Below are 15,602 nucleotides of genomic sequence, written 5' to 3' on the forward strand. Positions count from 1 at the left end.
GTGCACACTAGCGCCACTGCTAAATAATCGTGATTATTTCAAATTAACGTCAGGTATTTAAAAAAGGGGGCCGCTACGTACTGTATTTTGTATTTGGGGCATTATCTATGAAAAGGGACCTTATTGTCGATGGCGCTTACATCGCGCGGCATTATATTTATATCGGAGCATCTTTAATAATGACGTAAGCGCCATCGACAATAAGGTCCCTTTTCATAGATTCCGTCACATTTAAGTACCTCTTGAATACATCAAACTAGTTTTTATGTTGCTGGATTCTTCAATCTATGCGTCCAAAGTTAAAACGGCCGTTTTTGTTTTAAGTTCATAGATCGGCGAATCCAGCAACATAAAACTAGTTTGATGTATTCAAAAGTTACTTTAATACTATGTAGATACAATACGTAGCGGCCCCCTTTAAAAAAATCTTTCGTTAAATTTAAATTATCACGATTATTTAGCAGTGGCGCTAGTGTGCACGTTGACGGGCTCTTAACTTACCTAGTAAACATAGAAGACTGACAACAGTGCCAACGCCGCGAGAATATTGACATTGTTGTTAATGGATTTAACATAGTTTTTTAAAATTTAACATTAATTATTAGAGTATTAAACTCTGTCTGACCGTAGTTATAGTTACTAAACTAGGTAGACTTATAGCATAATAGAGCATTTAGGAATATTCTTATTTAACCTTTTGACCGCCACCATAGAGAAATATAGTAAGACAAGAGTGCTCACTCCATACATCAGCAGACTATTAATTTCAGTGTCTACATCTAGCATCGAGTAGCGGAACTATCAGTACTGCTACTTGACAGTAGATGTCGCACCGACCGGAAAGTCTTATCTCAACAGCATAAGACTTTCCTGTCGGTGCTACATCTATTGTCAAGTAGCAGTACTGATAGTTCCGCTACTCGATGCTAGATGCTAATAGTCTTTTTGGTACTGAAACTGATGTATGGAGTGAGCACTCTATGTATTTTTTTCTCTATGCCGCCACAGACTAACTAGATGCGTCTTTAAATAAGAACGTGCTTAAAATGCTTTAATTATACTATAGTGTATATATATGAAAGTCGGATTAAATACATTTAGAAGCTATAAGTAGTAACAGTGACAGATTTTGTACGCTAAAATGAAAAATAAGAATAAGCGACACCTACATGCGGGGAATGCTGTTTTGTATGAAGATTGACCATAGAAAAATAGGTAAATAGATTAGGTAGGTATTTGTGTGATAGTAAAACATAGTTGGTTATAGGCAAAATAAGTATTTATTAAGCTGGCTCGCACGCGCACATTCTCAAGAGCCCATCAACGTGCACACTAGCGCCACTGCTAAATAATCATGATTATTTCAATTTAACGAAAGATATTTAAAAAAGGGGGGCCGCTACGTACTGTATCTTGTATTAAAGTACCTTGTGAATATATCAAACTAGTTTCTATGTTGCTGAATTCGTCAATCTATAAACTCAAAACAAAAACGGCCGTTTTAACTTGGACGCATAGATTGACGAATCCAGCAACATAGAAACTAGTTTGATGTACGAGTATTCAAAAGGTACTTTAATACAAGATACAATGCGTAGCGGCCCCCTTTTTTAAATATATTTCGTTAAATTGAAATAATCACGATTACTTAGCAGTGGCGCTAGTGTGCAGGTTGATGGGCTCTTAACAACAGCCGGTTTTGTGCATGATGCTTAGGAAGTCCTCGGGGAGCGCCTTCCTTAATTTCCCCCTGTATCCACGAGAAGTTTTCTGGAAGAAAAATAAGGAAATAAGTAACAACAGGTTCATGTGGCAGCTATGAATGAAATATTTTCACATGAGTGCAGGCTATTTGCACCCAAAATATAGCTACTAGTAACTAATCGACGGGAACGACCATTTCGGGGAATAATATCCATTGGTTTTTATATATATTATCCGCTAGTTTTTATATATATGTATTATCCATTGGAGTCTCGTGAAGAGCAATATGAACGCTTACTGATGCACACCAAAAATATGAAAGTTAAGTTTTGTCCTAGACTCGAGGTTGCTGCTTGCTGCGCATTCCGCTAGTCATCAAGCAATAGGCATGTATTATTTTTTTTGAATAAAAATATGACTAAGTATGTTTGTCAACAATGCAGCACATTAGAACTAGAACTGGATGCCTTAGTTAAACCTTAAATGCATTCCCAGATTATGATATGATATGATATGATTTATTTATCTCACAATATACAATTTCACTTAAAATTACACATGGTAGATTTTCAGGAATTTATATTGTGATTGTCAGTTTTTTTCACATAATGAATAATTGAATATGAAGAATAACAGTATGTATCCTAGACCCAGTAACTACTTAACATAACTATCAAACAATAGTTACCTATCTCATTGCACAATACAGCCACACTCATACTTATTCAAAAAAGTTACTAAGACACGCCTAGTGGAACGTCACAGTTTTTTATGTCTAGTAAGTACTTAATTCAGTGCTCAAGAGAACTTACCTTCTGTGTGCAAGTTGCTCGAGAAAGGTATTGACTTACAGTAGTCTGGCCAATGGACAAGCCATCATCTTGACTAGTCCCGCGTTGGTAGTTGCCATCAGCTACCAGTATTACAGCTAATACTGTTAAAACCTAAAACAAATAAGAACATAGATGTAATATTTGTACCTAGGTAAGTAGACTTTCCCCTTTAGGTTAGGATATGAATGTTGAGGTAAAAAGTGGCTTAAATAAGTAACCTCTGTTAGTAAGTATAAGATTGTGCAACAGAATATCTTAACATACTAATTTTTACAATTATAATATGAGATAGTATTTAAGAGTTTAGTAGCATTGTCATTGAGACGCCTGTCTTACATGGAATACATATTAACTTTAAAGAAACACTACAATTTTATTAAGCTTTACCTTTAAGGTGTTTTGGTAATCCATCACCGTTTTGAGACTCTGCGTTAAGTTCGGCACATAAATGCACTGCACACTCCTTACACTCTGTAAATATGCCGAAACTCTTCGTCTGGCATATCAAACGGGTTGCAAGCGTTTCTTAAAGCTATGCACGAGATTTTTCGACGCTTTGTTTCTTCAACAGCAGCCGCGAGTAGGAATAATAAAATTTGACTTCCCTGCAAATAAAATATTGACTATATTATATAAAGCGGAACATTGTAACTAATAACTCTCAATATAATCATAGAAAAACGGATATTTACCTGTAATTTGTATTTGTAATAGGTTTATTCACTAGTTTTGCTTTCACGACAAGGCTTATCGTCACCTAAGAAGCACTTAGATAAAATTAACTAAGTTGAACTGTCAAAATGGGATAATATGTCAAATTATCCAACCCCCATGTTATGCAAATTGTCTTCTGTCATCTACCGCTGTCAAATGTGGATAACTCCATATATCGTCTGCTACCATAGTATGCATGATAAAATCGTCGGTAACTAACGTTTTATTCACATATTTTATACCATATTGCGTGATAACTGCTACCGTGCTAAGCCCACAGGACAGCTAACTTTGTAGACAGGATAAAATAAAAATGAGTTTATAAATAGAAATTGTAAATTCTGTGTACGGTTGATATCAACCTGATACAAATCTGCTAATGTACAATTAAATTGGCGTTAAACGCTGACAGATTTCCCTCCCTTATCTGATCATTGTTTATTTTGTTCCAGAACTGGGAGGTGCTGAACACGGCCGTTCTAACCGGGCGTCAAGTGTCTCAAGCCATGAAGGTGTTGATAGTATCGCAGGCCGGCCAGGTCGCTGACGTCACGCTACAAAGCTCTTGCCATTCTGAAGACGAGAGCGTACTAAAGGTGAGAACACAGATATATATGTAATCACGCAAACGCTCCTGATTCGGCACACGTTACGTTATTCGTGCCAATAAAAGCAATATAGCTCTTTCCAACTTCCAACCACATGCAGTTTAGTAATCGAAGTCAGCTCCGACGTTTAATAAATAGAACAGTTAACTTTATTTTCACACTTGTCGGTTTTTAATTTTATCCGCTGTCAAAGAAAAAGTAAATTTATATAATCGATTAATACATCCGTAAAAACTTTACGAATAGCTATAATTAACTGTATGATTAATGCTTATATTCCCCAAAGCGAATTCTCATAGTCTATTTAGACATTTGTCTCTGCTGCAAACGTAATGCATGCCATAACATTAACATCTAATGTTAGAATGCACTTAGGATGCATTAAGACGACATTATAGCATCCTGTGAATTAAGTGCAGGATGCTTTCCACTTTAACTACAGTGGTGAATAGGGAAAGTAAGTAAAATATAATTAAGATGTCAGTAAAGAAATTTAATCGACACCGCAATGTAGTCGTTAATTACAGTGTTGCTGCAATAAAGCGTGTAGCGTAACGTCTTATAATTATAAATTATTCCTGCTACTCAGCGGTGTGTATATTTCCCAGCACGGAAAATACTTTTGTACCTATAGTGGACGTCTCTTCTAAAGTCGTTGTGAGTTCACTCCCAGTGCCACGAACGCCTACATGTGTTACTTATGGCATAGGTACGCCATCAATGTAAGGTTTACAACGGCTAGCTCTGTGATCTTTGCGTGTAACTAAGTGGCATTTTTCTTTAACCTATGGCGTTCAGCGTTTAATGTTGAACTCCGATCAGGTATAGTTGTTAACAGATCTTGAGGTTACGATTATACTGGTCAACCTTTGACGCAGTAACTACTTTGGCAATGAGAATAGTAGCCCAGGCGATGCCAAACGCATGTGTCGCTGTCAATGTTAACGACCCGTAGAACGAAAACGCGCGCGTTTGCCAACTGCAGACAAAGGGTTAATAAAAGTCACCTTTGAAGTTCCTAGAAAATGTCAATAGAGTACGTGCCTAACAGGAAACTATGAGACCCCGCCCGACATCTAAGAAGTCAATCCTCAATCCTTATAGCTGTCAAATGTCAAATTTAATATATTTGTCACTTTATTACGGATACAAGCTGAGATGACGACGTGGATTCGATTTTTGGCGCATTCTATCAATTTTCGCGCATTTTTATTTTAATAAGTATCTCTATCTAATAACAGTTTTCTGTCTCTGCTTAAAAAATGAAAACTTCTAGCCAAGTCCTGGGTTTCTAGTAAGGGATGCAAATAGGGAAAGCGATAGAGAAAGAGTAAAAGGAAACTACCACTTTTAATTTCAATGAATAAATTAGTTGAGGAAGCTACAGATCTTGTTCCATTAAGCTCCTTTAATAGTCAATTAAAAGCTCCTTCCGAAACAGACAACTACCTCATTAAACCAATACTTGTTCTTGGGATTTAATATCATAGAGCTCGTAATTAAGTACGGTAAGAAAACTTTTGTTGTTTTTTTTCTCTGCAACCAATACGAGGTTTCATACACATAGCTGTCTTCAAATAAAACTAATTAAAAGAAAAGGATTGAGTTTTTTAATTGACTGGATCCTGTAGTCTTATTTTGTACGTCTCATGGTTTTTAAAAGTTCATTGTATTACTTTGTAACCATTATTTCACCACATTCAGGTTGTCAAGAGTGATAGGCAATTTATAACGTAATGGACCCTATAATGGACGTGGAACCGGTAATGGGACATAAAACCACAAATCCTCTAAAATAAGTATGTAAAAGTAGTTTATAAACACTGGCAATATTTTACCATAAATAAGAGTCATAGAGCTGTTTAAGTTTGACTTTTTATTAATTTCGGTTAATTTTTAAGAAATTGGCGCCAACCCAAAAGTTGTCGTGTCACTGGAAAAAATAACCAGTAAGAATTCTTAACAACTTCGCTAAGAGAGGTGAGTTCACATATTAAATTGTAATTAATTATTACTTGGTGTAAACTAGAATGTGTTTTGTTAATTGCATTTACCATGAGATAAGGTATACAACACATTATGTTGTGACTCTAGAGATGTATAAAAAATAGTAGTATTTTGCCCAATCCCATTATAGGAGCTGTAAAACTGCATACCTCCTATGATGGGATAATTTACATAATGATGCTTGCTATGGCGTAATTTCATGTTTAAACAATACAGAAGTATAATGTAGTTACTCGTACGAACTATGTCAGGAGGTCTTCTCGGACTTCGGATAAATTAATATCGTTTTTACAAAATTTTATTTAACTTGCCCTGTTAGTTTGTATACAGGGTGGATTTTCTTTTTGGGTCAGTGAGGGTAGCTACCAGATCCCGTGCTGCGACGAGAAAACGGTCTTAGAAAACCTTCCCTCGATTTCAAATTAATGAAGATTGGCTTTTACAGATTTTGGAAAAAACATACAGGGTGAGAGAAAAAGGTAATTTTTGACAATCTTTTTTTTGATGCCAATCGATCCCATTCCTATTGAGGATCAAAAGCTTGTATGGAGCTAAAAAAAATTCCGGCTAGAAAAGCCACAAATCGAGGAAAACTTTTCCCATACAATTTGTATGAAAATCAAAACTTTTATTTTTCACATGCTATTTTTCTATGACAATTGATTCCATTCTTATCTAGTATCAATAGTTTCTTTGGGGTCAACTTACGATAATGTACTAAAAAGCCACAAATTAATAAAAACTTTTTCCATTGACCCCAAAAAAACTATTGATACTGGATAGGAATGGAATCGATTGGCATACAAAAATAGCATGTGAAAAATATAAGTTTTCATTTTCATACAAATTGTATGGGAAATGTTTTCCTCGATTTGTGGCTTTTCTAGCCGGATTTTTTTTTTGTTCCATACAAGCTTTTGATCCTCGATAGGAATGGGATCGATTGGCATCAAAAAAAAAGTTTGTCAAAAATTACCTTTTCCTCGCACCCTGTATGTTTTTTCCAAAATCTGTAAAAGCCAATCTTCATTAATTTGAAATCGAGGGAAGGTCTTCTAAGGCCGTTTTCTCGTAGCAGCACGGGATCTGGTAGCTGCCCTCACTGACCCAAAAAGAAAATCCATCCTGTATTAGTTAGTGTGGTTCAAATCTTGGAAATGGCATTTGAGCCACTTTCGGATTTCCGATTGAGTTGAAATTTTGGATACGTATGCAAATCGGATGACAATGCAATCGGGTGACAAAAATGACTAATAACTAGTTTTTTGCCAAAAACTTATTCCCTATTCCAATATCTTATACTGATAGGGTATGCCCATTATAGGGGGCCCATTACTGGATCCACGTCCATTACCGGGGTTCCATTACTGGAGCTTTGGTGTCCATGACTGGAGAAAAAAACCATACTTTTAATTTATTAATTATGTGGAAACTAACTGCAGTATCTTTGATACAACACGCCTGAAACATGAAAGAAGGATAGGATATTCATCTTTTAACAAGCTAAGCGGTAGAACTTTTACATGTATCAGGGAAATATCACAAATACTCAAAATTTCCTCTTAAATGTCCCATGACTGGTGCCGTTACTATACATAGTATAATAAAATAAGAGATGTTTTGTCGCGCTTATTCGCATGAATTATTAGATTTATTAGGATTAACGTGGTAAGATCGAGTTTTTGGCAAAGGTAAAGGTACGTAGAGTGGATTTTTACCGTCCTGTATGGAAACAACTTAATTTAAATGGGACGACATCTAATATTAACCTAATACTTATTTCATTCAAGATAAAATACCTCTCAATCGTTACATAAACCGGCCGTCAAGTCAGTAAGATTTTTTTTCCTGCATTTGGTATATCGCTTTTAGCATATCTTAGTGGCGAATAAGTTAAAAATACATCCGTAATGAAGCATTTTCAGGCGGTTTTTAATAAGCCCCCTCCAGACTATGTGCGTGAATCGCGGCGCGGCGCGAAGCCCCGAACGCGAGTGTAGAGTCGATTTCGCAGTTTGCGAAAATATATTCCACACTCGCGTTCGCGGCTTCGCGCCGCGATTCACGCACGAGTGTGGAGGGCCCTATATATCAATTTGTTCGCAGGTTTCATCATCATGTAGCTCAGTGTACGTAGACGGCTCGGAGATCAGGGGTTCGTCGAACGCCTCCGTGATAGTCAAATACGGCACGTACACCGGCTTGGCCCGCTTCACAGTCTGGATGCCGGAGTACCCGCTGGAGGTGGAGGTTGATAACCGGAGACTGTCACAGATAAAAGGTAACTTAGCTCGCACATTCTCAATTTATTTATAAAAATGTTTGCACAGTTACCGCTGTAGTAACCGTCGACGACTTGCAAAAAGCGAGTAACTAAAGATAGAAACGAGGTACTTACTTACATATTAGAAACCGTATTGTACCGCGGGAAAATGCTCTTCCATGCAAATCTAATCAGCTAAATAATGTTTTCCCGACTTTAGGGTTTAGTGTAACCTAAGGTGTTCAAACGCCAAAAAACTTTACATTTTTAACTAAACTAATACATATCCTTGTTGGAAACATTTGCTGGAGATGTGTCCGTAATGAAAAAAGCTTTGCATAACATAAACTCTAAATGTCTCTGACTAACAATCTCAACTAATGTACCTACTTTCCATCACGTTGTGTAATGGACAGACATTTAATTTGTTTTACCAGGATGGAAAGTGTCTGAGGACCTCAGTTCAAAGGAGAGACTGAAACGATCCCTGTCCGCGCGAGGCTGGGGCGGGTCGCGTCCCGACGGCACTAATTCCTTGTCCGAGCAGCGCTCCTGCCGACTGCGTTACCAACAGACTAATATCGAAGTAAGTTTTTTTTAATGATACAGGAGGTAAACAAGGGATTACCGTCGCCCACAATAGACACCCGAAACACCAGAGGGGTTATAAGTGCGTTGGCGGCGAAGTAGGTACACTCTTTTCTTGCAGGTTTGAAGGTCGTGTCTCTCAGAAAATACAGCAGGCGACAGTTCATTCCACAATTTAGCTGTGCGAGGCAGGAAGTTTCTGAAGAAACGATAACCGTAAACATAATCATTCATCATCTGTCTTATTCAGGAAAAGCAGTGGTCGGGTTCTCTATTTAGCGCAAAATCCATCCATCTTTGCCAGACTAATAAACCCTACTTTTTTGTTAAGATACTTGGCCAATCGAGCCCTTTAAGCCATCATCTCATTCATCACGTCATTTGTATTGTCAACGCCAGAAATAGACGATTACTGTAGTCTTTTGTCGCGCTATCGTAATAAACTACGATAGTTAAGCTGCGTCGTAGTATTTAATGTGACAAAGTAGTTTAATTGTCATCTCCTTTTGATGCTGTCTTTACGTTTTTAATGAGCATGAAGGCATTAATTTACGCTCTAGTTAACGCTCTTTTAGTTTAGATGTTTCATTTCTAAGGATCTGAAGTAGGTAATAAAACATTAGGTACTTAAGTACTATTATTTTATATCAGGTAAGTACCTAATTATAATAATATATACTACCCCACTAGTACAGATGAGATTAGCGTTTTAGGGAAGAATCGTAACCTCTAACTCGGAAAAACTCCGGATAAATGTTACACCAAAACACGATAATACTTAAGTATAAGTAGGTACTTAATTGGAATTGGAACTGATGAACAATTATATAGGTATAATAAATTGAAGTCAATGAAGCGAGAAAGGTTATTTGTTAGAATTGTAGTAGATACCTACGCACTTCAGTTGATAGAATAAAAGAATTCTTGATGTCCACGCGGCTTCACAAGTAATTTTCAATCCGATCCGTATAATTGCAAACCGTATAAAGACAGCGTAAAAACCTATTTTATGATTGGTTTAACTCTACTTGACCTCTAACCACACCTCTGACATGTTAGGTAGGTACGGTACTCATTTCTGAATATTGCTCAGGTATTCGCCCGGTTTCTCGCCAAAGACCACGACTCTGGACGTGTGTCGTACTTCGTGTCGCGCCGCACCCGACTAAAGGTCACAGAGTTGGTGCAGTCCTTGATGCGGGTGTCGGACCCGCGCATCGCTTCCTTGAGGGGCCGCGTTCTGCAGGGGAGGAGTACTGGCCTTACCGAAGTTCAAGTGCTGTCACCGATCACAGGTACCTTTCTACAGCTTCTACATAATTTTGAACCACAATAGGGATGATGACACATGTTGAATTTTATAACAAAATCTAGTAAAATAGATAGCAAATGAGCAATTTATCACAATAATGTGGATATTAAAATAAAATACGGAAATGATACAAAAATACAGGACCTGAAAGTTTCAAAATTTAAGTTTTTTTTTAACTTCCAAAAACGATAAAAGTAAGGGTACCATTCGATTCCTTATATTTTATCCAAAATAATATTGTATAGCAACTATATTATACATAAACGCAATATTTCACGGACAAACGCAATTTTCTTGTTTTGTCCATACTACAAGATGGGATCTCAGTGACCTTGACGTCACGTTCACTTATCCTTTTGTGAGGGGCGTTTCGCGAGTGAACTGCGACGGTTGGACTTTGACTATAATTTCTGACTTTTGTTTTGCTTTAATGCAATGGGTCCCATAGACATTTGATCCTAAAAACAAACCCGATCGATTGATAAATGAAAATTAATCATGTAGCCTTTTTGGACGTGTGTCTTATTTCGAGTGACCCGTGAAGAACACCCGCTTTTACTCTACTAAATTATTAGGTAATTCGATTACGATAAGAGTCAACATTTCTAACACTTCAGTTTTACTAAACAGGTCGAGTAATCGGTCTGCGAGAAGTGCGAGTAGTGAACGACAAGGTCGCTATCTCTCGACTGCTAGTGCGCGTCATCTCCGGGCTGCAGCTCAACATCTCGCCCGACCCGGCGATTGAGAACGGATATGTGTCGGAAACCACCGTCACTAGGCGGCTTACTGCGCAATATCAGGTTGGTACCTTCGTTCACGGCGAAGCGCTGGTGGCCTAGCGGTAAGAGCGTGCGACTTGCAATCCGGAGGTCGCGGGTTCGAACCCCGGCTCGTACCAATGAGTTTTTCGGAACTTATGTACAAAATATCATTTGATATTTACCAGTCGCTTTTCGGTGAAGGAAAACATCGTGAGGAAACCGGACTAATCCCTAAACGGGCCTAGTTTACCCTCTGGGTTGGAAGGTCAGATGGCAGTCGCTTTCGTAAAAACTAGTGCCCACGCCAATTACTGGGATTAGTTGCCAAGCGGACCCCAGGCTCCCATGAGCCGTGGCAAAATGCCGGGACAACACGAGGAAGATGATGATGACCTTCGTTCACGGCTTAATGACGACTCGTAATCCATATTGCAAAGACTACAGATGGCCAGTAAAGAAACTGTTGGGACATAAAGGGGTTTGCCGGTCGTAAATAAATTAAATGTAAATTATCCAACCCGCCATGGCTAAGAGTTAAGAATACAGCTGCGAGAGGGATCTGTTCTGTAGAAAACTTACGGCGCGATTCGGGAAATTAATTAGAAATTCACTAGATATGACATAGTAAAGATATGTGACGTTCCACGGCAAAAGGTACCTTATGGCGGCTGGCGCTTACGCTACTATTAACGCCGCTCCAATATTCAGCCGGGGCAATGGTACCTTTTGCCGTGGAACGTCACATATCTTTACTATTTCATATCTAGTGAATCCCTAAATCATTTCCCGAATCGCGCCGTTATACCCATAGATTAGTATATATTATGTTATTACGTTATACCTATAGCAAGGTGTTAAGATCGGTTTTCCTAGGATAGCGGTGCCGTCATATAGCGGCCGTCTCCATACTAAATAATACGGCTAAATATGGATGTCGTAGTATTTGTATGGAGACGGCCGCTATATGACGGCACCGCTATCGGAGGAAACCAAAGCTTTATATAATTGATTGATGTTATTCCAAAAATAACTTTAATTTACAGGAGGGTCTCCTGGACATCGACATAGAGTTCGCGGACGATACACGCACGGCGTTGCGTGACGTGGCTGTGTCCGACTACTTCCTTCTGGTGGAGAGTCTCGATCCTGAAGTCGTTGCGTTTGCGCCGATGCTCGCTTCGAAGCACCCGAGAGTTATCGCTGTTGGAGAAGGTAGGGTTAGATATTCTAGGATGCACTTACTTTGTTCCGTACATTTGACGATGATCTTCTTTTTGAGTGCTATTTGTCATTTAAAACATGGTGACTTTGACAGCATACCTACTTCATAATGGTGCGTCCAGGGGCCTTATTCGACAAGCGACGTTTGACGTATCGTGTTGAACTTCCGTTGAATCTGAACAATCCTGTGTCAAAGACATTAGCAATCCACAGTTAGGTGACAACCAGACCAAACCATTATAAACCTTAAAGTAGTAATAAAACAAAGTTGATATTTGTTGAATTATTGGTTGTACCAAATGATATTATCCGCACTTGATGAACATGCGATTCATTCAACTGTTGAATTGAAGTGGACGCGAAATCTGATAGTTGTACTTGTCGAATAGGGGCCCAGGTCTCACGAAGTGTGGTAGCAGCGCATTAGAGTAAGATCGCATTTGCCGTAATTAGCGCCATGAATACGAGAACTAAAAGCATCTAAGGCTTTGTAGCATTTAAGAGCCAACAGGAGCTAAGATTTAAATATTTTAGGTAAATATACCCGTCTCGCTAACGGAAGCGGCTCCTAAAACTAGTGCGATAAGGACAAGGCGAAAAATCCTGCGTAAAAATATCAAAAATCGAGGTTTCGTACTCGACTGTTTCCTCCTCCAAAACTTAACCAATCGTAACCAAATTTGGAAATCTAAATGATTATGACATTATCTGTGTCGGACCGTTTTGCTTTTTTGACTAATTGATGTCAGTTTTGAATCTGCCTCTCATTGCGGCATAGTCAATTAGGCCATTTTGGCCATTTTTGAAGGGCTCTAGCGTCTTAAAAAACAAAAATATCAAAAAAAGCAAAACGGTCCGACACAGATATTGACAATATTATATAATATCTGTGTTGAAAAAATTATTGCTCTAGCTTCAAAACCCACGGAGGAAACAGTCGAGTACGTTTGTATGGAGAAATGACCACTCCTGTTGGCTCTTAAAGAGTAAACTTATAAATTATAATCTAACAGCAAATACTTCTTGACTTTCAGGCAGCGGCGAACTTCTCCGCGTAACCCTCCTTACACCCGAACAGTGCCGCACCGGGCCTCTCCGCCGAGTCGCCTTACCCGGCAAAGGCGACACCAAGACCCCAGCGAACATCAAGAACATACCTGGAGCGCTCGCTAGTGCTGCTGCCAGTGTGGACGTGGATTTCAGCGGCGGTGACACGCCCCAGAGACCCGACACGCCTCAGAATGATGATATCATGGCGAGAGGAGGAGTTAGGACTGGCTTGTCGGATCTTAGTGATGTTTTACGAGGTATCTTTTGTTATTTTTGACCTTATTTGTATTCTGTTATTGTTCTACTAAACACAGTAAATGAAGGGGGAAAGAACATGTCTAGTCACATTTTTCGGAAAATGAGATTTTTATCTCAAAATGAAGAGCTCTTAATGAACTATTAGTTATATCTTTTGCTACCACTGTATTACATAATAAATGTAACACAAAACACAACTTTATTTTTAGTTAAATAATACCTGGTCACGGAATTACCATACGTTTTCACATTGTTCCAAATTTTAAAACCGCGATTACTCAAAATGTCACTAGTGTGACTAGACATGTTCTTTCCGTGGACCCTTCAAATACTCTAGCCTAACGCCGATGAAGCTCCAAGGCTTTAAAAAAAATCTATTTTTTTTTTAAAGACCGGGCCTTACGCATATTTTATTTGAATTTGTTGAATTTGGCTCTTTTACCCTTAGTACATAATTTACTCATAAACAATATTTCCAGGGTTCAAGGATGAAAACAACCACGAGCCCACGGTGCAGGCGCAGCAATACGCGTCCATCTACAGGACCAACGCCGCGGCGCACCCCCGACACCCCAGCAACCACATGTCTTCCATCGAAATAGGTAAACCTACTCTTAGGTCAATCCAGAATCAAGATGTAGGTATATACCCTGTGCATTCGTATTTGCGTCATTTGACACATGACACTGACAACAGCAATAGAACGTAAAATATCTTGCACATCGAAATTACAAAGGAAGACAATTGCACTGCGAACGTTTACGTTCTACGTCATTTTTTTTTTAATTTAGTGTTGGCCGGACACCACCGTTATAAATCGGTAGTCTTCTAAGTAAATCGATATAAATTTTTCATTTTAGGTTACAACAATTCAATTCAATGCAATGTTTTATTCATAAAATATACATTTTACACGTCAAATTTTTAAACATTATTAAATTTAGGTAAATTTTGTTATAAATCATTCATATTTCAATAGTTATTAGATATTTATAACAAAGCATTATTAAATTTATTATATCTTCTTATTATTATTTATTAACCATATAATTCTAGCTTTATTTAAATCTCAAATAAAAATTCATTAAACGTCACAATTCGATACTTCAGTCTAGGTGCCATCCAATCGTAATCGCTTGCTGTGACAATCGATTTGGGTTAGTTACTTCTCTATATACGTCAGTCGTAATGTGTCAAAAGACGCAAATAAAAATAATTCCACTATAGGCATTGAGATCAAGATGCTGTTAGTATATCATCAGTTACTATTATAATATCTTAGTCTAGAATCAATTCAAAAACTATAGTCAAGCTATATATTAGGTATGTACCTATATAAGTAGATTAATACATCCGTTAAAATCTCCTCCGTGTAACATTTCTTTTGATATGCTCAGAAAATAAGACAACGTCGGTAGAATGTTTTTTCGCTGGAGGAATGCGAGCAAAGTTTTTTTTTTGCCCTTTAAGTTTTTTTACCTTCCTAGTATACTTACGTTTAAATGGTTTAGTTTGAACAATTATTCTAATATAGGTAAGCACTCTACAGACTATGAATTGAAACTTATATCATTGTTATGTTACGAGTAGGTAGTCACGCTCATTGAGTCAATGTCTAACGTACGAAAAGTTAGTCGACACAGAACTCTGTCATACAACTACTTTAACAATGAGTCGATATCAAACGCAATTAATTGAACTGACGTGACAAGGTTCTATAGTGCCCTATTAATGAAATTAGTTCACTGCATTTACAAGTTATCTTACTTTGATAAGGACACTTGCTCTAAAGACCTGTGACTTTATGATACAGCTGTTACATTGTATAATAGCGACAATATTACACAACAAAGATATAACCGCTAGCCCATACGTCAAACCTTGCCAAGCAAAATGAAATTTTATTTTGTCAACACAAAGTTCAAATTAGAATGGAACAGGAGACCTTTTTATAGGTCTCTGGGCGGCTAAAGGATAAGGTAATAGAATATGAGGCAATGAATAATTAGGATGATATTGATTATACTTTCTTTTTCAGGGATGTACGTTCTGCTTGTGGCATTTTGCTTCGCTATTGTGGTAAGTGCTGAAATATTTACACGTATTACTTTATATTAGGACGGTTATTATTTTTTTAGAAAAAGTTTATGACTTTGTCATAAAAGTGATAAAGCGCCGTTCTATATCAAAAATATTTCATACCTACATCGGGTCGGCCAAGGTGTTCGCAAATTATCTAACAATTCATAATTAAATTAATGATGAGCATTTTGTATGACT

The 15,602-nt window shown here is 37.8% G+C and overlaps 1 protein-coding gene across 1 annotated transcript in view; it reads left to right on the forward strand.

Moving 5' to 3' along the window:
• The window catches only part of LOC134648971 (transmembrane protein 132E), a 135,099-nt gene that overhangs the window by 100,858 nt on the left and 18,639 nt on the right, over positions 1 to 15,602 (forward strand). Inside the window, 9 exon segments of the mRNA XM_063503641.1 lie at positions 3,704 to 3,847; positions 7,973 to 8,147; positions 8,567 to 8,715; positions 9,811 to 10,012; positions 10,660 to 10,832; positions 11,837 to 12,005; positions 13,049 to 13,321; positions 13,802 to 13,924; positions 15,361 to 15,401. Of these exon segments, the coding sequence (XP_063359711.1) occupies positions 3,704 to 3,847; positions 7,973 to 8,147; positions 8,567 to 8,715; positions 9,811 to 10,012; positions 10,660 to 10,832; positions 11,837 to 12,005; positions 13,049 to 13,321; positions 13,802 to 13,924; positions 15,361 to 15,401 (1,449 nt within the window).

Source organism: Cydia amplana, chromosome 6 (genome assembly GCF_948474715.1).
Source record: "Cydia amplana chromosome 6, ilCydAmpl1.1, whole genome shotgun sequence".
Classification (NCBI taxonomy): domain Eukaryota; kingdom Metazoa; phylum Arthropoda; class Insecta; order Lepidoptera; family Tortricidae; genus Cydia; species Cydia amplana.